This window comes from Ornithorhynchus anatinus, chromosome X1, assembly GCF_004115215.2.
Source record: "Ornithorhynchus anatinus isolate Pmale09 chromosome X1, mOrnAna1.pri.v4, whole genome shotgun sequence".
NCBI lineage: Eukaryota > Metazoa > Chordata > Mammalia > Monotremata > Ornithorhynchidae > Ornithorhynchus > Ornithorhynchus anatinus.
In genome coordinates, this window is record NC_041749.1 from 8,295,553 (window position 1) to 8,321,211 (window position 25,659).

At 40.7% G+C, this 25,659-nt stretch overlaps 1 protein-coding gene across 3 annotated transcripts in view; it reads left to right on the forward strand.

Annotated features, from left to right (window-relative positions):
* MYOM2 (myomesin 2) overlaps nt 1-25,659 on the forward strand; it is a 94,910-nt gene that overhangs the window by 43,972 nt on the left and 25,279 nt on the right. For all 3 annotated transcript variants that reach the window (XM_001505740.4, XM_029051371.1, XM_029051372.1), the window contains exons 14-25: nt 1,122-1,249; nt 2,497-2,680; nt 3,571-3,745; nt 4,930-5,051; nt 10,269-10,456; nt 11,314-11,440; nt 16,613-16,791; nt 18,650-18,764; nt 19,090-19,246; nt 19,351-19,457; nt 21,842-21,886; nt 22,392-22,528. In XM_001505740.4, the coding sequence (XP_001505790.3) occupies nt 1,122-1,249; nt 2,497-2,680; nt 3,571-3,745; nt 4,930-5,051; nt 10,269-10,456; nt 11,314-11,440; nt 16,613-16,791; nt 18,650-18,764; nt 19,090-19,246; nt 19,351-19,457; nt 21,842-21,886; nt 22,392-22,528 (1,664 nt within the window). The remainder of the gene's footprint in view (nt 1-1,121; nt 1,250-2,496; nt 2,681-3,570; nt 3,746-4,929; nt 5,052-10,268; nt 10,457-11,313; nt 11,441-16,612; nt 16,792-18,649; nt 18,765-19,089; nt 19,247-19,350; nt 19,458-21,841; nt 21,887-22,391; nt 22,529-25,659) is intronic.

The window sequence follows — 25,659 nt, forward strand, 5'->3', positions numbered from 1 at the left end:
TTCAGCCAAAGTTCGTGGAGAGAACAGGCGATGAAATATCATGATGGCAGTGGTTTCTAGGGGTGTTAGGAGGGGAGTTACAGTGGTTGTCATGGTTGGTAGGGAAGACAGAATGCTATTCAGTGGTAAAAGATGTGTGGGAGGAGGATAACGGGTAGAATACAGTGGTTGGCAGTGATTCTTGTGGAGGATAGGGGAAGTTTGCAAAATGCCTTTCAAAATTTTTCCGGATTTTGTATTTGCATATCTATGTCTCATCTAGTTAGAGATATGAAGATATAGATTGACAAATAATAAATAGTTGTTAATCTAGTTCCAATCAACTGGGGCATAAAAGCAACATCCTTTGGAATTTAATGCAGAATTTTATTGTGTTGAGCGTGTGCTCTCTGAAGGAAATGCCCCCACAGAGCCATTAAAGCTATTTTCGTTACACTGGGCTGTGGTTCCAGATTGCAAAGCCCAGAATGTTCATTTTTTGGTATGCATTCCCATTTCTGTTTAAGCTTCTTCTCTGGTTAAAGGGACGAGTCTTTTGCACAAATCCTTTTCTTTCCATTTCTGAATCTCTTCATAAGCAGCATGGCATAGTGGATAGAGCACAGGCCTGGGAGTCAGAAGGTCATGGGTTCTAATCCTGGCTCCGCCACCTTTCTGCTGTGACCTTGGGCAAGTCATGTCACTTCTCGGTGCCTTAGTGACCTCATCTGTAAAATAGGGATGGAGACTGTTAGCCCCACGTGGAATAGGGACTGTGTCCAACCTGATTCTCTCGTATCCCCCCCAGCGCTTAGCACGGTGCCAGGCACATAGTGAGTGGTTAACAAATATCGTAATAATGAGAATAATTATAAGAAGCTATAGAATGTATTTGAAATCTTCAAAAGTCTTCAGCAAAATGTGTTTGGTGCACTTTATCTTCTGTGCAAAGAGCAGATTTACAATTTTTCTTTCTAAAAATAGAAATGAAACAAACGAGTAACTGTAAAACTGATCCAGTAATCCTTAATGCCCTCAGAATGCTCCCCAGAGAGAACGTTTAGAAAGATGAGCTGAAGGATAAATGCTGACCGGAGGGTTAATCTGCTGTTAAACACTCACTAAGTTTATTACTCCCCCAGGCGACATTCAGATCCCAGGACCTCCCACCAATGTACATGCTTCAGAAACCAGCAAAACATATGTTGTGCTCAGCTGGGAGCCACCTGTTCCCCGTGGCAAGGAGCCATTGATGTATTTCATTGAGAAGGTACCGTGTGGTCTTATTTACTGGTGCCATCCACCTCTAAATGGTAATTCCGAGTCAAATTCAAATCATTTTCAGATGGGGAAGAAACACCTAAACGACTGAATTTTCCATTTAGTGGGATTCTGTTCTGGAACAGGAGAAAGTAGTAGGCAGGTTTTGGTTAATGTCCTTCTTGCAAATCCTAATTCCAGAATCAAGCAGAGAGGTTGGCTGGTGTATTTGGCCACAGTGGAAACAACTCCAGCTTCCGCAACAAGATGAAAATCAACTCAGATTTACACTCCCCAAGTAAGCTAGACGACATTGCCCTTAAACGTTCACACAAAATTTTTGGCCCTTAGTAGAACTCTAGTGTATCAGAAAGTGGAGTTTCTTGCACCGGAATTATATTTGGTCTTTAGGAAATTGGCTGTAGACATTTGTTTTAGGGGCCAAGTACCTCACTAATCCATATAGCACTATCTTTCTGTGCAGATAATTCCCCTCAAGGTCAATAACAGATGTGCCCAGAGAGGACTGTAGGAATAATATCCCCATTTTATTTCATTCTTTATTTCCAGACTCTCATTCAATTTGACTGTCACGGATGAAATGTTCAATCTATAGCTAAGATGAATTGAAACACGCTGTAGGGATGAAAAAAACCCATAAAAAACACACCTATGTAACTCAGTATTGGTAGCTAAAATAGATTATGGTTCTTCCCCCAACCCCATTATAGCATACACAGTTAAGCAATCATTTCTGAATTCAACAAAAGCAGAATCGAAGAAGGCTTTGCCTTTTATCCTGTGAAAAAGGTATGTAAGATTAAAAAAAATCCTAAAATGACTTAATGATTTCAATCTCTTAAAAATGACTTCCATTCAGTTCAAGGGCTCAGTAGACATAACTTCTCAGTGATGTACAGATTGGAAGGGGTTATATTGGGTATAAATCTGTTATTCTAATTTCACTTCATGATTGAATATGAATCCGCTGTGAAAGTCAAAGACAAATCAGCCAGAGCTACTTTTAGAAAATAAATCCTCACAGCATTTTAAAAAGACCACCATTAAACTTATCCAGATTATGATTCTTTTTGTTGGTGTGTGGCACAGTTTTAGGGAGAATTTATATTGGTTGGCTGCGACGCTTCTGTGTAATCCCAGAGCCCTGAGGCACACTCTTATGACAGGAACCATATAGGATTGGTAAACGTACTTAAAACAACTATTAGTTGATCTTTTTCTTTTTCCTCCATGTAGTCGATAGTCGGAAGTGGAAGCTGGCAAAGGGTTAATTCTCAAGTGGCTGTCAGATCTCCTCGATATGCAGTATTTGATCTCGCAGAAGGAAAACCCTATGTATTTCGCGTTTTGGCAGCTAACAAGCATGGGCTCAGTGACCCTTCTGAAATAACATCACCGATTCAGGCCCAGGACAGCATTGGTAAGTTATTACGTGAAGTAACCAGAACCCGAATGCTTGCAGTGTCCAGATGGAGACTATGGCTAAACTTCCGTAGGAGAAGCAGCGTGGCTCAGTGGAAAGAGCACGGGCTTTGGAGTCAGGGCTCATGAGTTCGAATCCCAGCTCTGCCACTTGTCGGCTGTGTGACTGTGGGCAAGTCACTTCACTTCTCTGTGCCTCAGTTCCCTCATCTGTAAAATGGGGATTAAGACTGTGAGCCCCACGTGGGACAACCTGATTCCCCTATGTCTACCCCAGCGCTTAGAACAGTGCTCGGCACATAGTAAGCGCTTAACAAATACCAACATTATTATTATTATTATTCCATGGTGCAGAGTGTGAGCCTCAGGCTGGTTGGAGAGGAAATTCTTTTGCCAGAGGGCGTTTGCCAAGTATTAACAACTAGAAGCTTCATTATTATTGTGCTCCGCATTTTTCTGCAGTTTCCATCATCCTCTTGGAAACCAATGACTTAACAGATTGCAATAAGGAGCGCTGAAAGGTTTGTTTGATTTCAGCCAGATTGATTTTAAAGAGGGCCTTCCCAGTGCTGTTTTACAAGCCCCACCACTGGGGATCTGTCAGTTCTGCAGTTGGGAAAAAGATATTTTTAGCCTTCTTCATTTCCCATTGCTATTCGACCTGCTGTCCAAGCCTGGAATCTGCAGTTCGGAGCACATGTGTCCGAGGGTGGCTATCCCCTGAGCCCTCTGTGGGACAAGGACTGTGTCCAACCTGACTTGCTTGTATCCACCTCAAGGCTAAGAATGGTGCCTAGCCCTTAGTAAGCGCTTAACAAGTACCAGAGTTATCCTTATTATTTTGTAGACTATATGAAGAAAAGTAAAAACAAAATATTTTGTACTTAGTCATTCCTTCGTCTCCTGGCCGGGTCCTGGCATCGAGAAATACGAAGACATCAGTGGTCGTCCAGTGGGATAGGCCGAAGCATGAAGATGCTCTGCTTGGCTATTATATTGATTGTTGCGTGGCAGGGACGAACAAATGGGAACCTTGTAATCATAAGCCTATTGATTATAACAGGTAGGTAATTCCATTTGGTTTTTGTTGAGTAGGAGTCTACCTCTCCCAAGCGTGTAGTATGGCTTAATTTCAGAATGTGAAAATGACACGTAGGTTAGGTTGCCACTTGTATTGGCTCCGTATTAGTCGTATTGTTTTGGTTATAAATGCATTTGATTGTAAGATACTTAGTCTGCACTCAGTAAGCACGCAATAAATTCCACTGATTGACTGATAGTAAGACGCCATCCTTAGTTTGGCATCTTCTCTTTTCAACTGACCATCATGGAGTGGGTAAGGAAAAGGTTAGGACTCAACTGCCCCAGCATTCTAAGACAGCCTACTACGAGTCCCAGGACACCCTACAGTTTGAAACAAGGCAAGTAATGAAGAAAATACACCCATAGAGTCACGATGAATTGGAAATGACTCGACGGCATTTGATAAGAATAATAATAATAAAGTACTGAACATGCTCCAGGTCATCAGTAGAGATCAAACTTTTACGTGAGTGAGGAGCTATGCAAGGTAGACGGTTGGTTCGGCTTCCAGGGCAGTTCTAACTTTGGGACCTTGGGGCGTAGTTTTCAAAATTTTTTGGGATTTCCAAGAATCATCCAGAAAGATTGTGTTTATAACACAATCAGTTCTATTTAACAGGTAGCCCTCAATTTATATTTCAAGTTACGACAAATGGCACTTACAGCATTCCTAACTTTACTTTCATTCATCCATTCATTCAGTTGTATTTTTTGAGCATTTTCTATTCGCAGAGTACTGTACTAAGCAATTGGGAGAGTACAGTATAACAAGATAAGTGCTTAACAAGTACCACAATTATTATTATAACTATTATTACTGACAAGGAGGAGTGAAATATACAGACTGGGTGTTAGAGGATTAGCAGGGTCTTTGTCAGTCGTGGAAAACTGCCAACCTGAACTCATGGGCTCAACTGGAGAGTGAATTAGACCTTCCATAACTGGATGCTTTTGTATTATTTATAGCTTTTTTAATAAAGGAAATTAGATGCCCATTATATTCAAGGCACTCAGGAAAATTTAGTTCATTTTAGCCCAAGTGAACATTTGTAACATTTATAGGCACTTATTTTTATTAAATGCAATTGTAGTGCATTCTGAGGTACAGGAAAGAGTAGACTAAATGTTGAAAACCAAATGAGCTTCCAAATGATGTTTCTACAGGTTTGTTGTTCATGGTTTAACTACCGGCGAGCAGTACGTCTTCCGTGTTAAGGCTGTGAATGCCATCGGGACGAGTGAGAATTCACAGGAGTCTGATGTCATCAAAGTCCAGGCTGCCCTCAGTAAGTGGATCACAAAATCTTCAGCTCCAGCTTTCAGATCTTCCTTGAGTTTTAATTTTTGCACGAATAAACATTTATGATTCCATTGGGGATATTACTAGATGTGACAAGTGGGATAGAAAATGAACAGAACCGATGCATTCAGGATGAAACCTGTCTTCAATTGGCTAATAATCCTGGAGAACTCTGAGTGAGAAGGGACTATAAGACTAGGTTGTTAAAATGCAAATTAAACTATAAAAAAACCTAGTTTTAGAGTAAGGCTGTGGTCAAAATGTATAGTTTTGGGTTTTAAGTACTAGGATTCCTCGCAAGTTCTGCACTCCCAGTTTGCAACCATATTCATTGTTATTATTCTCACTCCAAGGAAGTTGCATGAATATAGCTTTACAGAAAGTCCTTTTTTTCTTAGCTGTTATTTTATATTGCATTCATTTCCCTGAGTCTTGAATTAGAAGTGAGTGAAAAAACACGGTTCCAAAACAGCTGTAAGCACATGTTTCAGGAACTGATTTTAGTTTTCAGGATAATAGCAGCGTCTTACCCTCTCTTCGCAGTCTTTTAGGAATCTCTATCAATCAACCAGTCAATCGTATTTATTGAGTGCTTACAGTGTGCAGAGCTCTGCACTGAGTCCTTGGGAGAATACAACACAACAATATACTAGGCACATTCCCTGCCCACAGCAAATTTATAATCTAGAGGGGAGACAGACATTAATACAAATAAATGATGTATATAAACATAAATGTTGTGGGGCTGGATATGGTGGTCGTGAATAAAGGGAGCAATTCAGAGTGTCACAAAAGTGTGTGGGAAAAGAAAAATGAAGACTTAATCGGGGGAAGGCATCTTGAAGGAGATGTGCCTTCAATAAGACCTTGAAGGTGGGCAGAGTAATTGTCTATCAGATATGGAAAGAGTTGGCATTCCAGTAAGAGGAAGGATGTGGGCAAGAGATCAGTGGTGAGATGGACGAGTTCGAGGTACAGAGATTAGGTTGGCATTAAAGGAATGAAGTGCGTGGGTTGGGTTGTAGTAGGAGAGTAATGAGGTTAGATAGGAGGGACAAAGTGATTGAATGCTTTAAAGCCTATGATAAGGAGTTTTTGCTTATTGTGGAGGTGTGGATGGGCAACCACTGGAGGTTCTGTAGTTAAATCTATCACAGTCAGTCAATCTATAGCATCCATTGAGCACCCACACGGTGCTAAGCACCATACTAAGCACTCTGGAGAGTAAAATATTATCAAGAATCAGGTTCCCTGACATCAAGAAGCATGCGATGTCTTGGGAGAGACCCACAAAAATTATTTACAGATAGTGAAATCTGGAGGAAGAATCAATATTAAGCAGGAAGCAGTTTAAGCACATCAAAGGGGAAACATCTGAATAAGTACTTGAAAGTATATATAGGGATACTAAATAAGTACAAAAATATAGATAGGTACCTTCAGACTGTAAGGTCCTTAAGGTCAGGGAACATGTCTACCAACTATGATAGATTGTACTCTCCCCAAGCACTTAGTACAGTGCTCTGCACACAGTAAGCGCTCAATAAATACCATCAACTGATTGATACACGACTGCTGAGGATGATGGCAGTACTGTTGAGGAGAAACTTTCCAGTGTTCATATTTTCCCCTTGTAAAACAGTCACCCAGTAGTTACATGAAGATGGTCTATGTGGGCTGAAAAATTCAATCATTCATTCAGTCACATTTATGGGGTGTTTACCGTGTGCTGAGCACTGTACTAAGTCCTTGGGATAGTACAATAGAACAGTAAACAGAAACATTCCCTGCCCAGAGCATTTTCGGGGCACTTTTGGGATCCCACACATTAGTATGCTAAGATAGTAGGCAAAAGACAAAAGAGTATTAAAGCGTAAAGTGGCTTCAGGCCTATTTGGAGAGGGTGCAAGTTGTCATTAACGTTGGAAAATGATGGTTAGAATGGATAGTCTCTCTTCTTCAATAGCAGAATATCACACTAAAGGAAGTAATAATTGCATTGGTCAAATTGCCAACTCAGTAATCCTTAAAACAGTGTTTCTAATTACTAGTGCAATATTACACTGGATTTTTGCATAGTGGCACTGCCAAGTTGCTGGAAACTTGAGGAAAATGACTGAGAAATCGACTTGGTGTTTGTGCAGCTTTCTTCTCTCCATGTCTACCACACCCCTAGGTCCCAGAGCAAGCGGCTTACTTGGACAGAACTCGACTTGCCCCTCTCCTTCATCTTGGGCTGGTCCAATCATTCCTCTTGCACTGGCCCAGGTGTACCCTTAGGATATCAATACACAGCCTTCCCCATATCTAAGCAGGATCAGAAGTGCTCTAGATCTCAATTCATTTGAAGGCTGCCAACCAACTTACATGGAAGGTAGAAAATGGAAAGAGCAAGGTACTAGAACTCAGGAAACCTTGTTTGTCCCAGCTCTATCACTCACCTGCTGTGTGACCTTGGGCAAGCCACTTAACTTCTCTGTGCTTCGGTTTCTTCATTTGTAACATGAGGATAAAAGATCTGTCTCCTCTCCCTCCTAGGCTGTGAGCCCCAGGTGGGAAAGTGGCTGTGTTTTATGTAATCATCTTCTCTCCCCAGTGCTTAGAACATGGTGGGTGCTTAATGAATGTCATCGTTATTACTGTGAACAAGGACTCTTGGGAGTAGGCTTATTAAAAGGGGGTAAGCAGAGGGGGCAGAGACAGAAAGAGAACAGAAAAAGAGGGACAGGAAGAAAGAGTGAGATAGGCAGTTTGGGAGAGAGAGAAGAGATGGAAATGAGGCAATGTTTTGGAAAAGGGTGATTAGCAAGAAAGAGGAGAAAGAGGAAAATCGTTTAGGCCAAAATCATTTTGTGGTATTTGTGCTGCTGCTTGGAGTCCTAAGACCACCAGAGCAAGCAGCGATGGCAGCAGCACAACAATAATAATAAATGTGGTATTCGTTAAGTGCTTACTATATGCCAAGCACTGTATTTGAGACACTGGAGAAGCAGCATGGCTTAGTGGATAGAACAAGGGCCTGGGAGTCAGAAGGACCTGGATTCTAATCCCAGCTCTGCCACTTGTCTGCTGTGTCATCTTGGACAAGTCACTTAAATTCTTTGGGCTTCATAGTTTCTTCATCTGTAAATTGGGGATTAAGAGTGTAAACCCCATGAGGGACAGGGACTGTGTCCAACATGATTAACTTGTATCTACTTCATTGCTTAGAACAGTACTTGACACAGAGTAAGCGCTTAACAAAGAACCACAATTATTATTATTATTATTGTTGCTAAGTGCTGCAAAAGCTCCAAGCTAATTAGCTCAACTCAGTCCCTGTTATGCATGGGATTCACAGTCTGAGAGGGAGGAAACTGAGGCGTAGAGAAGTTAGTTGACTTGCCCAAGGTTGATAGAAGGGCCAGAATTAGAACCTTGTTCTTCTGACTTTCACAGTTTAGAATCACCTACTTCAACTATTTAATCTCTCTGTATTGCTGTCACTACCACCACCAAGTGGAAAAATCTATACAGCCTTCCTCAATGAAATGGACACATTTGGAGTCTTCAAGAATGGCTTACTGAAACCCATTCAATCAATTAGTCAACTGTATGCACTGAGCGCTTAATGTGTACAAAGGACCGTACTAAGTGTTGGGAGAATACAGTAGAGCAGAGTTGGTAGATACATTCCCTGTCCAAAACGAGCTTACGGTCTAGAGAGGAAGCCGGGCACTATATAAAAACAAATACATTGTGAATATTCATTCATTCAATAGTATTTATTGAGTGCTTACTATGTGCAGAGCACTGTACTAAGCACTTGAAATGTACAGTTCGGCAACAGATAGAGACAATCCCTGCCCAGTGACAGGCTCACAGTCTAATCAGGGGAGACAGACAAAAACAAGACAACATAATCACGATAAAGTGGATATGTGGATAAGTGCCGTGGTACTGAGGGAGGTGTGAATAAAAGAGCAAATCCAGGTGCAAAGGTGATGCAGAAGAGAATGGGAGATATTCTTAACTCACCGGAAACTCACATACACCGATCTGGAAGGTCAGTATGGCTGGAGAGCTGTTTGCACGACAGCCATTTTATTATCGGACGTTTCTTAGAAATGTAAGCTCTGATTATACTTAGGTGCATCAGCAGCAAAAACGAAATGACTCTTTTATCATAGATCATTCTCCTAATCTTCTTTCTATGCTTCTCATGAGGCAGAACTCGTTAAAGTATTGCCATTGCATTTAAGCAATTTCTGGTAAGTCACTGCCAAGATTCTTGCAACTCATTGTCTAACTGGAATGAAAATACATTCGACATTCATTTAATCAGGGTAATGGAGTAAATCCAGGGCCTGGATTATCCGGAGTTACCGATAATGGACTGAATATGCAAATCAGGAACCACTACATAACTCTTAACATTCTGGCTAAGTGGCGAGTCTTTGGGTAGAATAAAAGAAAACAGTGTATAATAGACATGAATTAGGTGCGAACGAACAAATGACATGCTCATATCGCTGGAAATCTGACAAGTAGTGACTGCCGTTTCTACTTGGCCACTTGGAAAAGCGCAGAGTTCTTTTTTCTTTTAAGTTAAAGATTTCTAGCATGGTGTAGTGGCTAGAGCCGGGCCTAAGAAAGGTCATGGATTCTAAACCCTGCTCCTCCACTTGTCTGCTATGCGACCTTGAGCAATCACTTCACTTCTCTGGGCCTCAGTTCCTTCATCTGTAAAATGGGGATTGAGTCCGGGAGCCCAATGTGGGACAGAGACTATGCCCAGCCCCATTTGCTTGTTCAATTTGATTCCACCCCATTGCTTAATACAATGCCTGGCACATAATAAGTGCTTCACAAATACCATAATAATAATAGTAAATATTATTTAAAAGTTATTTTTTATATAAAAGATAATCACTTCTTCAAGTAGTCCATAGCGGTAGGTTAATAGTTCAGTGTCTTCATGGGGCAGGTGCATCGATAGCTGCAATTTCAGCAATTTCCCATCATGAATATTTTCACCCTACGTGCTTTCTTTGACTGCCCCTTGGCAAAAAAGTGCCTTGGAAAAGTAAAGAAGTAGTAGAGTGGAGTAGACAATCTACAAACAGGGTAATAACTGAGACTCGACTGGCTTAAAGCAGAAGAAATTTGAGTAGAGGTGATTTCTGTTGCCTTACATGAACAACTAAGATGTATTTTTTGGCAGCATCTCCATCCCATCCTTATGGTATAACCCTTCTTAACTGCGATGGCCACTCTATGACTCTTGGATGGAAAGTACCAAAATTCAGTGGAGGAGCACCTATTCTTGGTTATTACATGGACAAGCGAGAGGCCCAGCATCAGAACTGGCATGAAGTCAATTCTCACCTCATCAAGGACACTATTTATACGGTTTGCAAGCTTCACTTTTCTTTCTTTTCTTAGGATCATGACTCAACTACCCAGAATCCTGCACAGCAGACTTAGAACAGTTTTTGTTAACCTCAAATCTCTCCTCAAATTGCTAGCATTTAAAAGACCCAGTGGGAAAAAAAACACAGACCTGGGAGTCGGAAGATCTTGGTTCTAGTTCCACATCTGCCATTTGCCTGCTGTCTGACCTTGGGCATGGGGCTTATCTTTCCTGTGCCTCAGTTTTCTCATCTGAAGAAGTGGATAAAATACTAGTTATCCTTCCCTATTAGACTGCGAGCCCCATATGGGCTAAGCAAGTGCTAAGTTCAATGCTTTGCACTCAATAACTGCTCAATAAATACAATTGAATCGAATGACTATGAATGTGGAGTAGGAACTGTGTCTGACCTGATTATCTTGCATCTGCCCTAGTGCTTTGCACATAGTAAGTGCTTAATGATAATAATAAAAATAATAATAATAATGGTATTTGTCAAGATCTATGTGCCAAGCACTGTTCTAAGCACTGGATTAGATATAGGGTAATCAGGTTGTCCCATGTGAGGCTCACAGTTTTAATCCCCATTTTACAGATGACATGACTGAGACTCAGAGAAATTAAGTAGCTTGCCCAAGGTCACACAGCAGACAAGTGGGAGAGCCGGAATTAGAACTGACATCCTCTAACTCCCAAGCCCGTGCTCCTTCCACTAAGCCATTCAGCTTCTAGAACCGCCATGATTAGGAATTATTTTTAGCACTATGCAGCCTAATTTGAGATGTCGCCTATTTTTCAGAGATGTCATGTACAATTAATTCCACATAATTTTTTTTTTATTTGCTCCCTTAAATAGGTAGAGGGCTTGACAGAACAATCACTCTATGAATTCAAAATTGCTGCTGCGAATCTGGCTGGGATAGGAGCGGCATCTGATCCCAGTGAGCACTTCAAGTGTGAAGCATGGACCATGCCAGAGCCAGGTAAGATACTTCCTTGTTTATCAATCAAACAGTCAGTGGTGTTGATTGAGCTCTACTAGGTGCAGAGCACGGAGCTAGTGCTTGGGACAGTTTAGTACAGTAGAGCTGAGGACACGACCCCTCTCTGTAAGAAACTTGCAACTAGTGGGGGAGACAGACCTTAAAATAAATTATAGATGGGGAAATAGTGATCATAATAATAGCAATAATGCTAATACTAATTGTGGAATTTAAGTGCTTACTATTGTAGCAGACACTGTAACTAAGCCCTGGGGTTATTATTAAGTGCCGTCAAGTCGTTTCCGATTCATAACGATTGCATAGATAGACTTGCTCCAGAATGTCCCGTCCTCTGTCGTAATCTGCAACCTTTCTAATGGTTCTTCCGTTATCATTGTTCTGGTCTCTGTCTTTCTAGCTGCTTGTCTGTCTCTTCCTCATTTTCCCTGGACATTTCCTAGAATTAGTGTCTTCTTTAGAGGATCAGTCCTCCTGATGATGTGTCTGAAATGTGCTAATCTAAGTCGAGACATTTGGCCTTCCTAGGACCACTTTGGTTTAATTTACTCCAAAATCCATTTATTTGTTTTTTGGGCAGTCCATGCTATTCACAAAAGCCTTCTCCAACACCACAATTCAAAAGAATCGATGCTCTTTCTATCCTATTTCACTGTCCGGCTTTTGGATCCATACATTGTCACTGGAAACACCATAGAGTTGACAATTTGTATTTTTATGGCAATTGTTACATCCCCACATTTCACGGTTTTTCAAGCAAATCGGGTTGGACACAGTCCCTGTCCCACGTAGGGCTCACAGTCTCAATCCCCATTTTGCAGATTACATTTTACAGATGCCTACTGTGTGCAGAACACTATACTAAATTTTTGGGTGAGTACAGAAGCTGTAGAAGAAACTATCTCTGCCCTTCCAGGATTTATAATCTAATGAGTGAAGCAAGCAAAAAAATAATTTACAGATGGACTGTAAACTCTGTAGATGGTAAGCTCTTTGTGGGCAGGGTTCATATCCACCAACTCTGATGATGTCTGTTCCCCCCTTCTAGACTCTGGGCCTCCGTTGCTGAATAGTACTTCCCAACCACTTAGTACAATGCTCTGCACACAGTAGGTGCTCAATAAACATGATTGAATGAATAATAAAAGTTCCTCTTCTAGTTGCTTAGTAAAGCGTTTAGCACAAAAGTAACTGCTCAATCAATAGCATTGATTGATAAGAAATGGGAAAGAAGTTTATGTGAATGAATAAGTGCTGAAGTAGTAGAGCACAGAATACTTTTCTCTCAGCCTCTAATAATATGTAGACTGATAAGTACAGGAGTGAAGAGGTGGCTGGCAATACGTCCATTCTGAGTAAGTAATTAGGAGAATATGACCTGGGGCAAAGAAAAATTAATCAGGGAAAGCCTCCTAGAGGACGTGGAATTGACCTCTCTCTCTGCCATCCCACATTTCTTCTTGCCTGCAGGACATTTCTACCTGGATGACCCCTCAAACTAAACATGTTCAAAATAGAGCTCATCTTCCTTCCCAAACTCTGTCCTTCCCCTGCTTTTCCTGAACTGTGGACAACACCACTACCTTCCCTATCTCACAAATTCATAAACCTGGGATTATCCTGAACTCATCTCTTACATTCAACCCACATATTCAATCTGACAGTTCTGCCTTTCAGTTCTGCCATCACAGCATTGTTAAATGCTCCATCCAAACTGCTACTGTGCCAATCAAAGCATATCTACCCCAGTGCTTAGTTCTCTGGCTGGCACATAGTAAATGCTTAACAAAAACCATTTGAAAAAAGATGAACTAAAGTGCAATCCACTTGAAGAAAAATGATCCAAATTTCAATTTTATGTTGATATGATCTGAGCTGTCGATCATCAGCTGTCGATCGTCACTCAGGAAAGAGATTATGCAGTTTTTGTTGACAGTCCTTTCAGATCATTAGACTTCTATGCAGCAGCAGCAATTGCTGGACACCACTGGGAAATGGGATTAAAAACTGAAGGAATTTTACTTGTAGTTGGGGTTGCTGCATTTTAGGAAGAACTAGAGCTAGAGGAGGAATATTTAAGGGCAGGAAGATAGAGATGTTCCTAAATGAGAACAGATTGAAAAGATCAGTGCTCTCACTAGGGGAAAAAGAAAGCTGAGAGGGACATAGTCTCCTAGAGGACAGAATTATTGTTCACCCAATCCCTGAACAGCAGGGTCAGGGGATGACCATTGAAACTTGGTGGTGATAAATTACAAACAGACCAAAGAAAGCATTTTTTAACAGAGTTGGCAATAAGCATGTGTAACTTGTTACCACAAGAAGTTGAGGAGGCAGAAGCTATCAGTAGGCTCAGAAGAAATATAGATACATGGGACTGCAGACTAGAAAGTCAAGGATGTTAGATGGTATATTCATAAAAAATAGAATGGATCCCAGCTGAAGCCCACTGAAAGAGTTGGTGGAGGGAGTCACTTTAGGAGAGTCCTGATCTGGACAGCCTCTGCTAGCTTTTATAGCCCTCCACTTCTGCTGTTCTTCTACTGTGTTTTTTATTCTTTTTATGATATTTGTTAAGCACTTACTAAGTACCAGGCACTGTACTAAGCACTGGGGTAGATGCAAGTTAATCAAGTGGAGGCATAGAACTCAACGTTTTAATCCCTATTTTACAGATGAGGTAACTGAGGTAGAGAGAAGTTCAGGGTCATAGCACAATCTCTCCCTGTGTCCTGCTTTCCCAGGTACTCAGCTTGCTAATAGTAATACTGGTATTTGTTGAGCACTTACTATGTGCGGAGCACTGTTCTAAGCGCTGGGGTAGACACGGGGAATCAGGTTGTCCCACGTGGGGCTCACAGTCTTAATCCCATTTTACAGATGAGGTAACTGAGGCACAGAGAAGTGAAGTGACTTGCCCACAGTCACACAGCTGACTGTGTGACTGCTACTTCCTTGCTTCTAAGATGGCAAGTGTGGGGGCCGGTAGAACTGGTCATAACAGGAGAAGCAGGTGGCTTAGTGGATAGATCATGGGCCTGGGAGTCAGAAGGACCTGGATTCTAATCCTAGCTCCATCACAGGTCTGCTGTATGATCTTGGGCAAGTCACTTAACTTCTCCGGATCTGTTACCTCATCAGTAAAATGGGGATTAAGTATGTGAGCTCCCTGTGGGACAGGGACTGTGTTCAAACCAATTAACTTGTATCTACCCCAGCTCTAAGAACAATGCTTAGAAGCAGTGTGGCTCAGTGGAAAGAACTTGGGCTTGAGAGTCAGAGGTCATGGGTTCTAATCCAGGCTCCGCCACTTGCCAGCTGTGTGACTTTGGGCAAGTCACTTCACTTCTCTGTGCCTCAGTTACCTCATCTGTAAAATTGGGATTAAAACTGTGAGCCCCACGTGGGACAACATGATCACCTTGTTTCCCCCCAGTGCTTAGAACAGTGCTTTGCACATAGTAAGCGCTTAACAAATACCACCATTAATTAATTGATTAATTAGTGCTTGGCACATAGTAAACACTTTACCATAATTATAATTAATTATTATTAAAAGTCATCAAGTGGATCCTTTAAAGCATTCCATTTTGTCACTGTCAGAGCAGGAATACTGGGCTTGATCGGCCATGGGTGATCCATTTCTTATGTTTTTATGTTCTAACTCATAGGCTCCAAATTAGAACAGAAATACTCCCAAGCCAGAAACACTGCAAACTTAGTTAAATTGGTCAGAGTAAAATTTGAGAACCCAACCAATTTAAAAAGAAGGCTCATTTCCTCATCATGTGTTGAATGCAACATTTCTGTTTCTCTCATGTCTATCTTTGGGTGTCTAACTACTAATCCGCCAAATCAGCCTTATATCGAAAAGCTGGTTTAAATACTAACTCCGGGCTTAGAAAGTAAATGGAAAATGAAGTGTGAAAAGCTCCACTCTAAACTGGCTCTCAGCCCCGTGGCCTGATTATATAGCTCAGATAACACTACTTGGCACAGTGCTAATTTTTGTCTCATAGAATAGCTGGAGAAAGAGAAAGCTGTTGAAGTTTCCCAAGCCTCTTTCAGAGCTGTAATAGAAAACTACTTAACAGCAAGTAATGGAAGAAAGTGTGATTTAATGAAAATAGATAGAGCACAGAAAACCTACACTCTGCATTCCCAAAGATATTCAGGATCTAAGTCAACATCTTGTGACCCAGCTTTGCAATTTCTGAGGATTTGGGAGAGGGGTTTGTCCAGTTTTATGTTGTATTAGTGTATGGGGTGGTTATAGGGCAGGGGGGCAGGGTATGGAAAGGAGAAGAAGCTGAGCCTTAAGGGGCCAAACACTTTGGAAGTGTGGTGGAGAGCTTTCTAGTTCAATGGATGAGAGTCTAGCTGAGGAACATTCAGGTTTTCTCCACAAATACACTAAGATTTAGATTGATAAGGGTCTAGTGAGCAACATCAACTAATAATAAATCAGTAGTATTTAAGAGCCCCTACTGGTGTGCACAGTACTGTACTGAGCACTTGGGAGTAAAGAAGAATCCCTGCCCTCCAAATGTTTTCAGTCTCAAGGGGAAGTGCTATGGGAAGTTTTGAGTATTCAAGTTTTTATGTAGCGTGGAGGTGGTGAAGTAAATTGAATTCTGGTCAATTCCTCTGACCTCTAATAGTGAATACTGAAGAAAAGTATTGACCAGTTTTTCACTTTCACTGACTAAGAAGAAACTTTCTAAGTGGTAGAGATTGATACTTTTTCAGGGGAAAGGTGAGGTAACTGTTAAAGAGAATAGCAGTATAATATTAAAGAACCTAAACTAGTCTCAGAGCAATCACCTTTGTGAGTTCTGGTTGAAAATTGATTAATACAACGTTTTGTATTTGATTGTTAAAGTTTTATGTGTAGATTGATCGTAACATTGCAAAGGATAGAATACTGTCTAATGTTTTTTTTTTCTTTCCCAAGTGCCTGATAAAATCCTCCGCACGAAGGGGATCCTAGTATGTAGTTGATCAATAATTCCAGGAGAGTGATAGATGTCCGTGTCCACAGCAGAGAATTAGACACTGCACTGAACTCCTCGCTTGATGTCTATTGTGTTTTACGTAAAGCTCGCGTAAAATCAGTGAGTTGTTGAACCCTATTTTGATGAATGATTGTTTTAGGTCCTTCCTACGATCTAACGTTTTGTGAGGTCAGAGATACATCGTTGGTGATCTTGTGGAAAGCCCCGGTGTATGGTGGTAGCAGTCCCGTTACCGGATACTTTGTGGATTACAAGGAAGAAGATGCAGAAGAATGGATTACCGCTAACGAGACTACAACCAAAAATCGCTACTTAAAGGTAATAGGTTTTCATTGTGGAATTCAAGATAAATTAGCCTTCCCCAAACCTAAGCTTCTCACCTTAGCTTGCATTAGTGGCATTCTATTCTAGGTGACTTATTTTCATTTGATTAATTATCCTCCCTGAGTAGATTTAATATGTAAATGGAGAACTCCGGGCATCAGTCTTTCTCATCAATAATAATAATAATAATGTGGGTATTTGTTAAGCGCTCACCATGTGCAGAGCACTGTTCTAAGCACTGGGGTAGACTTACAGGATAATCAGGTTGTCCCACGTGAGGCTCACAGTCTTAATCCCCATTTTGCAGATGAGGTAGCTGAGGCACAGAGAAGTTAAGTGACTTGCCCATGATCCCACAGCTGACAAGTGGCAGAGCCGGGATTCAAACTCCTGACTTTTGACTCCCAAGTCCGGGCTCTTTCCACTGAGTCACGCTGCTTCCCCAATAATAATGATGGCATTTATTAAGCACTTACTATGTGCCAAGCACTGTTCTAAGTGTTGGGGGGTGGTACAAATAACCAGGTTGTCCCATGTGGGGCTCACAGTCTCAAACCCCATTTTACAGTTGAGGTCACTGAGGCCCAGAGAAATGAAGTGACTTGCCCAAAGTCACACAGCTAAGTGGTGGAGTCAGGATCAGAACTCCTGACCTCTGATTCCCAAGCCCAGGCTCTTGCCACTGAACCACACTGCTGCTTCTCAATGAAAGTGCAGTTGCAAACAAGGACCTGTGGTATGAATTCTGGCATATTTTGAAAGATAGCCCTAACCATCTACTGGCAGTTGATACCTGAAAAAAAGTATCCCAAGCAAAGTATTTTTTCACAGACATACTACCTTTTAGAAATGTATTACCTATAGATTTGGAGTCACAGCTGGGTTGCTCCTTCAGGGTGGTCAAAATACCTATGTTTTAACCTGGACTTTATACCCTTAGTCCAAAGCTTTGCATTTTATAGATGCTTTATATGTATGTGGATTAACTACACACACATATACACAACACATTTTATGAATGAATGAATGAATAAAACGTATTTTAGGGCACCTTTTCTAGACTGTTCCACCGATAATCCGTGGCACCACTAGAATGTGATTTAAATTCTAATACTAAGACTTTAAATCCGTGGTGAATGCAACTTTGATTGAGTCTTGTCGGCAAATTATTTTAAAAAATTGGCCAGAAATTCTACTACAGCAATGTTATAGTCATAATTGATCTCATGGTAGAGTTTGACAAGTAATACAATTCTGGGGGTAGTGAAAGCTGTATTTTCAGTGTAATCCTATTTAATGAATAATACAGTGGCTATTTAATGGAATAAAATATCACTTTAATAAAATACTATTCAATAATTCAGTTTAATAAAAAAATAAGTGGACTGCTTCTGATCACTTTTAGACTGGACATATTTTCTTTCAGGTTTAATTTTATCTAACTTTCACAGTTCTTCTAAGAAGAGATTATTTCTGGAATGAAAAGGGGTCCTGAAAAATAATTATGTTGGTATTTGTTAAGCGTTTACTTTATTCCAGGCACTGTACTAAGCACTGAAAAAACTCCAACTACATAACATTCAGATGTCAGAAAATTACAGTTGTTATAATTTCCAACCTCAGCAATCAGAGACCTCATTAAGACTAGAATTTGAGTATTGGTGGGGTTAGGGCCGGTGTGGTCTTGGGATTTGGAGAAGGGCTATGTTTGGGATTTCAAAGAGGGTTGGGGTTATGCTTTGGGTTTAAGCCAGGAGTCAGTGGTGGAATCTGTTAAGTAACAAATGGGATGATCCTAGCTCTGGCCCTGTGCTAAAATGGTGAATGTTCTTTAATCCCTGTCCTTTTCCAGGTCAGTGATTTACATCAGGGCAAGACCTATGTTTTCCGTGTCCGTGCGGTAAACGCGAATGGAGTGGGTAAACCTTCGGAAACATCTGAAGCTGTATTGGTGGAGGCTAAACCAGGTATGGATTTGCCCATGTCTCTGCTCTGCTGTCAGGGAATGGAAGTACTTAGGATAATTATATTTTGTGAGATGAAGTATTTTCATTCACTCAGTAAATGTTTAATATCTTCTATTTGGGAATTAAACCCATTTTCTTTTCCTGCTTCCGTCTCTCTCTTCTTCTGTCTCCTCCCTTTCCTTGCCACAGTTATTATTCAGCAGACACTAATGGAAACATAAAATTTGTGCTTAAAATTTCATATAAAATAAACATGAAATTACAGAAGCAATTATAAGATCATTTTATTTCTAAGTGCTACGTGCTATCTATTTTCATCCTGCAGGAACAAAAGAAATCAGTGCAGGGGTTGATGAAGCAGGCAATATTTACCTAACATTTGACTGTCCTGAAGTGACAGATGCATCAAACTTTACGTGGTGTAAATCATATGAAGAAATAAAAGATGATGAGAAATTTAATATGGAGACTGAGGGAGATCAGTAAGTTCTATATTCAAATGGATATTTGCATAAACTGAATCTTCTTTAATAACAAACTAAACAAAATAACTTTTTACTTTTTTCCCCTCTCTTTCTTTTAATAGCTCTAAACTATACTTTAAAAATCCTGATAAGTCGGATTTAGGAACCTATTCTGTGTCCGTCAGTGATACTGATGGTGTTTCATCCAGTTTTGTAATGGATGAAAAAGGTAAGAGCTTTCTAGTATAAGCATGCATGTGTTTTCTTTATTTCTAGAGTTAAAACCTGTAGTCTTTACACAGCTGGCTTTAAGTGACCTTGTGCTCAAAAGAAAACAAATATAAAAGAGTATGACTAATTTTAAAAAGCTTTGAAAATTGGGCTCATCAGTCTTTCAGTCAATCAATACACAAGATATTCCAATAGTTTGAATTTTTCCTAAGAAACCAAATCCTAAAAGTTCTTGAGAATTATGCATATGGAGGTGGACATAGAGTGCAAGTGCTTAGAACAATGCTGCACATACAGGAAAAGCTAAAAGAAAATCCAGACATTGCTTGCTTGGTTGATAGATTTCCATGTTCTCTGTATAATAATAATAGTAATGATCGTATGTGTTAAGTGCTTACTATGTGCCAAGCACAGTTCTAAGCATTGAGGTAGATACAAGGTAATCAGGTTGTCCCGCGTGAGGCTCACATTCTTAATCTCCATTTTACAGATGAGGTCACTGAGGCACAGAGACACTAAGTGCCTTCCCCAAAGTCACACAGCTGACAAGGGATGGAGCTGGGATTAGAACCCACGACCTCTGAGTCCCAAGCCCGGGCTCTTTCCTCTAAGCCATGCTGTTTCTCTGTATGATTTGTATAGATATCAGCCTTAACACATTAGAGATCTGAGGGAACTAAGTGAATGGGAGGACTTCCAGTGAGAAAGTCGAGGCCCAAGGGACTGTAAAGGCTTAGTACAGTGCTCTGCACACAGTAAGCACTTGGTAAATACGATTGAATGAGTGTAGTTTGGTTTTCTAGTGAACAACATAAGGATGTTAAAGGCGATTCTATCCACGATCTGTGTCAGATTTTCAAGGCTTTGAAGAGACCCCGAGTGGAGAGGCAAAGACGTTGTTGAACTGGGGAGGTTCCATTTAGAGAAGCATCATGGAATAGTGGATAGAGCATGGACCTGGGAGTCAGAAGGTCATGGGTTGTAATCCTGTCTCCACCACTTGTCTGCTGTGTGGCCTTGGGCAAGTCATTTTCCTTCTTTGGGTCTCAGTTCCGTCATCTATAAAATGGGCATGGGTTGTCCCATGTGAGCCTCACGTGAAACAGGGACTGTGTCCAACCCGATTTGCTTATATCCACCCCAGCGCTTAGTGCCTAGCACATAGTAAGTGTTAAACAAATACCACCATCATCATCATCATCAAATGGATCATCTTGATATCGATGAGTTCATTACGTTTAATGCAGAGGGATCATTGTCCAACAGAGATCTTTTGGAGCCTCAACAAATCCAGGGCTGCAATGGAGGAAATGTAGTTATCTTGGTAGTGATCATTTAGGAGCTTGCAAATCCATGATACAAAGCTGAACTTTTTAAGCAAAATCAGTATAGAGAAAGGGTCCCTGTTAAACCCTAAGGACATTAGGTCAAACCAATAATTGGTGCAATGGATCTTTGAATGTCTAAAACTTAAAGGAAGGAGGGCTTTTTTCAACAGACTTCTGTGAATGACTTCTGGCTCAGCTATTTGCATCTCATTCTGATTCATTCATCATATGTAGCAAGAAAAGTGCTCACAGAATTGAATTGTCTCACATTGAGTAGAGTGGTCTCACAGGCAGATGCCTGTGTAGGTTATATAAGAAAAACAATAATAATAATAATAATAATAACCATAGTAATTGTGGTATTTGTTAAGCCCTTACAATGTTCCAGGAACTGTACTAAGCATTCAGGTAGATAGAAGCTAATTGGGCTGGACACAGTCCAACACGGGTTCACAATGTTAATCCCCATTTAACAGATAAGGTAACCGAGGCCCAGAGAAGTTCATTCAGTCATATTTGTTGAGCACTTACTGTGTGCAGAGCACCGTACTAAGAACTTGGAAAGTACAATTCAGTGACTTAATAATTCAGACCAAATAATTAACAGTTCAGTCACTTAATAAAGTTAAGTGACTTGTCCAAGGTCACACAACAGGCACGTGGAGGAGCCAGGATTAGAACCCAGGTCCTCTGACTCCCGGGCCCGTGCTGTCTCCACTAGGCCATGCTGCTTAAGTCTTGAGTTAAGCCTCTTATTCTTCCTTAATTTGTATCACCTGTGTTTGGGATCTGTTCTACCAATCATTTTAGGACAGTGCTACCACTGTCAGTGATTTAAGTTAAAAATACTATTGCTGTACCTTGAAAACTCACACTGATTAAATATATATCAATGAATTGCAAGTGTTTACACTTTAATTTGGGGACATGAATTCTCAATTGTCTTTTATAAAGTGATATTGTAGCCTATCATTTTCTTTGTATTATTCTGTATTCCTCTGAGCCTGTTATCAAAATAAATCAAAATTTGCTTTTTTCCCCCCCTCAATTTCAGAACTGGAACGCCTGATGGCACTGAGCAATGAAATCAAGAATCCAAGTAAGCAAATCAGAAACAGCTAGTAAAATATTCAGTTACAAATAGATCTGGGATTTGGAGTATTCCAAGAATCAACTTTGGGAGAGCTATGGCCTAATTTTTCACCTACAGTAGTATGCTATTCTATTAATTTACCAACTATTATCTTGTACTGTCAAAATGTAGACATTTCTATAATGCATGCCATTTTGATGTTTGGGCTCAATATGGATAACTTTTAATCTTAGGAGGTATCTATTAAACAAATCCTCAAACATTGCATTAAATCTCCAGATAATTCTAGATTGTGCTTAAATGAACATAGCTCTCGGAGACTGAGTTCTTTGAAACGGCAGAAGGCTAAACAATTGTTGGATTTTTCATTTTAATAATCCAATTCAATACTCCGGAGTCACCATTTTCTAAAAATGTAATTACTAGGATTGATACTTTCCTATAATATTCAGCAGTTCCTTCTCACAAGGTTTCATGCATTATTGACTTGTGATTTATTTTCTTCCTTTAGCAATTCCTCTGAAATCAGAATTAGCTTATGAGATTTTTGATAAGGGCCAGGTTCGTTTCTGGCTTCAGGCGGAGCACTTGTCTCCGGATGCCAGTTACAGATTTGTTATTAACGACAAAGAAGTTCCTGACAGTGAGGTAAGTTTAAAGACCATATTTTTCTGGAGCTCAGTGGTGGGCTGGTGTTTCCTGAAGCAAATAACAATGTTTTGAGAATGCGGTGAATGCATGGGGCAGATGGGAAGAGAAGAAAGATAGAATAGAGAATCAGACAGGATAGAGAGAGAGAGAGAGACGGAAGGGGTCACACATTGACACACAGAAAAGTACACATTCTCTGAGGTGGCTGTTTTAAGCACTGAGCAGAAAGTAGAGGAAGGAAAACAACATTGCTATAATTATTTCAGTTATGGTCACTAGCCCTGGCTACTTATGCTTTTCTGCTTGTAACATGTAGGGGTGAGAGGCAGACACTGTGAGGAAGAGAATAGTAGGAGCTCTAGCAACCAAAACAGTAGCAATGTGGCATCAACTGCCAATTCTCTTCTCATTTCTTCATGCTGACACAGTGGGGAAGGTGGGGAGAGAGGGCAAAGTTTAAGATTGTCTCTCCCGACTAGCAGCTTTAAGAAAGTTCACGTGAGTGCTCTGCACACAGTAAGTGCTCAATGAATATGATTGAATGAATGAATGAATGAATGTGTGGATGATTTAATTTTTTTGCCCAAAGTCAGTTTTCACCCTTGTTGATCAGCTGTCACTCTATGTTTATTTTCTTTGTCTACTCTGATATTATGTAATATTCAGTGCTTAGGGTACAAGTGCTTAGTTCAGTGCTTAGTTAGATCTGCACACAGTAAGTGCTTGATACATATGACAGCTTTGATCTATCCATTATTTCCAGTGAGTGGTAGAGTATGCCTGTTAAGATAATAGAGAACAACTCAGCTCACCCCCTCCAGGAGACCTTCCCAGACTGAGCCTCCCCGTTTCCCTCTGCTTTCCCTCCTCTTCCCACCCCCCAGCCTCTGCTCTTCCCCCTTCCCCTCTGCACTGTGTTCATTTGTATATATTATTTATTACCCTATTTATTTTGTTAATTAAGTGTATATCTCCTTGATTCTATTTATCTTGATGATGTTGTCTTGTTTTTGTTTTGTTCTGTTTTGCTTTGCTGTCTGTCTCCTCAGTTTAGACTGTTAGCCCGTCATTGAGCAGGGATTGTGTCTATCTGTTGCTGAATTGTACATTCCAAGCGCTTAGTACAGTGTTCTGCACATAGTAAGCTCAATAAATACTAATGAATGAACTCATAGTTAGAATGTTACTGTCATTTGTAACCTTCTGGCAGTTTAAAGAATTGCCTACTCTTTTACCTCTATTAACGACTCAGAAATCAATAGAGAGTATTTATTGAAAACCTACTATGCACAGAATTCTGTACTAAACGCTTATGAGCAAACAATAGAGTTAGTAGGCACAATTCATCCATTTGAGGAGCTTACCATTTAGAGGAGAAAAACACTGAAAAGTTTGGAGGTAATTAATTAGTCGGTGGTATTTACTGGGCACTTGCAGACTTCTGAGCACAAAATCAGGCACTTGGGAGAGAACAATTAACTAAAGTTGGTAATATGTTCTCTGCCCCTAGGGTACTCACAGTATAGAGACAGGAGACAGATATTAAACTACTCAATGATGAGGGAATGGGAGAGTATAGGCATATGTACTAAAGTGACATGGTGCTGAGGGTGGTGAATATCATGTTTCAAGAGGTCCAGATAATAATAATAATTATGGTATTTATTAAAAGCATTTACTATGTGCAAAGCACTGTTCTAAGTACTGGGATAGATAAAAGGTAATCAGTTTCTCTCACATGGGGCTTACACTTTACACTTTACATCCCCACTTTACAGATGGGGTAACTGAGGCAGAGAGAAGTTAAGTGGCTTACCCAAGGTCACATAGACAGGTGGTGGAGCCAGGATTAGAACACACATCCTCTAACTTACAAGCCCATGCTCCTTCACTTCCCTAAGTGCATAGGCATTGTAGAAGAGGGAGGGAGAATGGGGGAAATGAGGGCTTAGTCCGGGAAGACCTTTAGAGAAGGTTTGGTTTTAGTAGGGCTTTGAAGGTGGTTCAGTAGAGAGACGGTTTGTCAAATATGGGTGGAGAATGAATTTCAGGCCAGAAACAGGATATAGGTAAGGGTTCGGTGGCAAAATGGCAAGATCAGTATGCGCTAAGTAGGGTTGCATTAGGGGAGAGAAATGTGTGGGTTTAATGTTAGTGGGAGATCAGTGAGGTAAGGTAGGAAGGGAGTAATTAAAGTCGATAGAAGGGAGTTTCTGTTTGATGTTCACTTGGATGAGCAATGAAGGTTCTTGAGGAGTGGGGACTCATGGAACAAACTCTTCTCAGGAAAATGATCAAGGCAAATCACTTCAATTCAATCATATTTATTGAGCGCTTGCTATATGCAGAGCACTTGTACTTGGGAAGTACAATATAGCAATAAAGAAAGACAGTCCCTGCCCACAATGGGCTCTAGATGCGGGGAGATAGATATTAGTACAGGTAAACGGGCATTAATATTTACTTATACCATTATAGATATATACATATATACATAAGTGCTGTTGGGTGGAGATGGGGGAAGAGCAAAGCAGTAGAGTGAAGAGCCAGGGGGTGAGGGGCCAGCAAGATATGGCTGATGCAGGAGTAAAGGTGAAATATAAGAGGCTAAAGCAGGATGGTTAGCAGTTTGGATAGAAAGGTAAGGGAGGATTCTGGAGATGTTTTGAAGGCAGAATGTACAGGATTTGGTGGGTTGAATGAGGGAGATCAGTTGAGTATAATGCTGAAGTTGCGGGCACGAGAGACAGGGACAGTGGTGTTGCCTACAGTGATTGGAAAGTTGTGGGGAGGACAAGGTTTGAGTGGGAAGATGAGCAGTTCTGTTTTGGACAGGTTAAGTTTGAGCTGTCAGTGGGACATCCAAAAAGAAGTGTGCAATGGACTGCAATGGAGAGAGATCAGGGCTTTTCCCTCTGCTCCCTCTGCTGCCTCTCTACCCCCCCTTCACCTCCCCTCAGCTAAGCCCCCTTTTCCCCCCTTTCCCTCTGCTACTCCTACTCTCCCTTCCCCTCCCCTCAGCACTGTGCTCGTCTGCTCATTTGTATATATTTTTATTACCCTATTTATTTTGTTAATGAGATGTACATCCCCTTGATTCTATTTATTGCTATTGTTTTAATGAGATG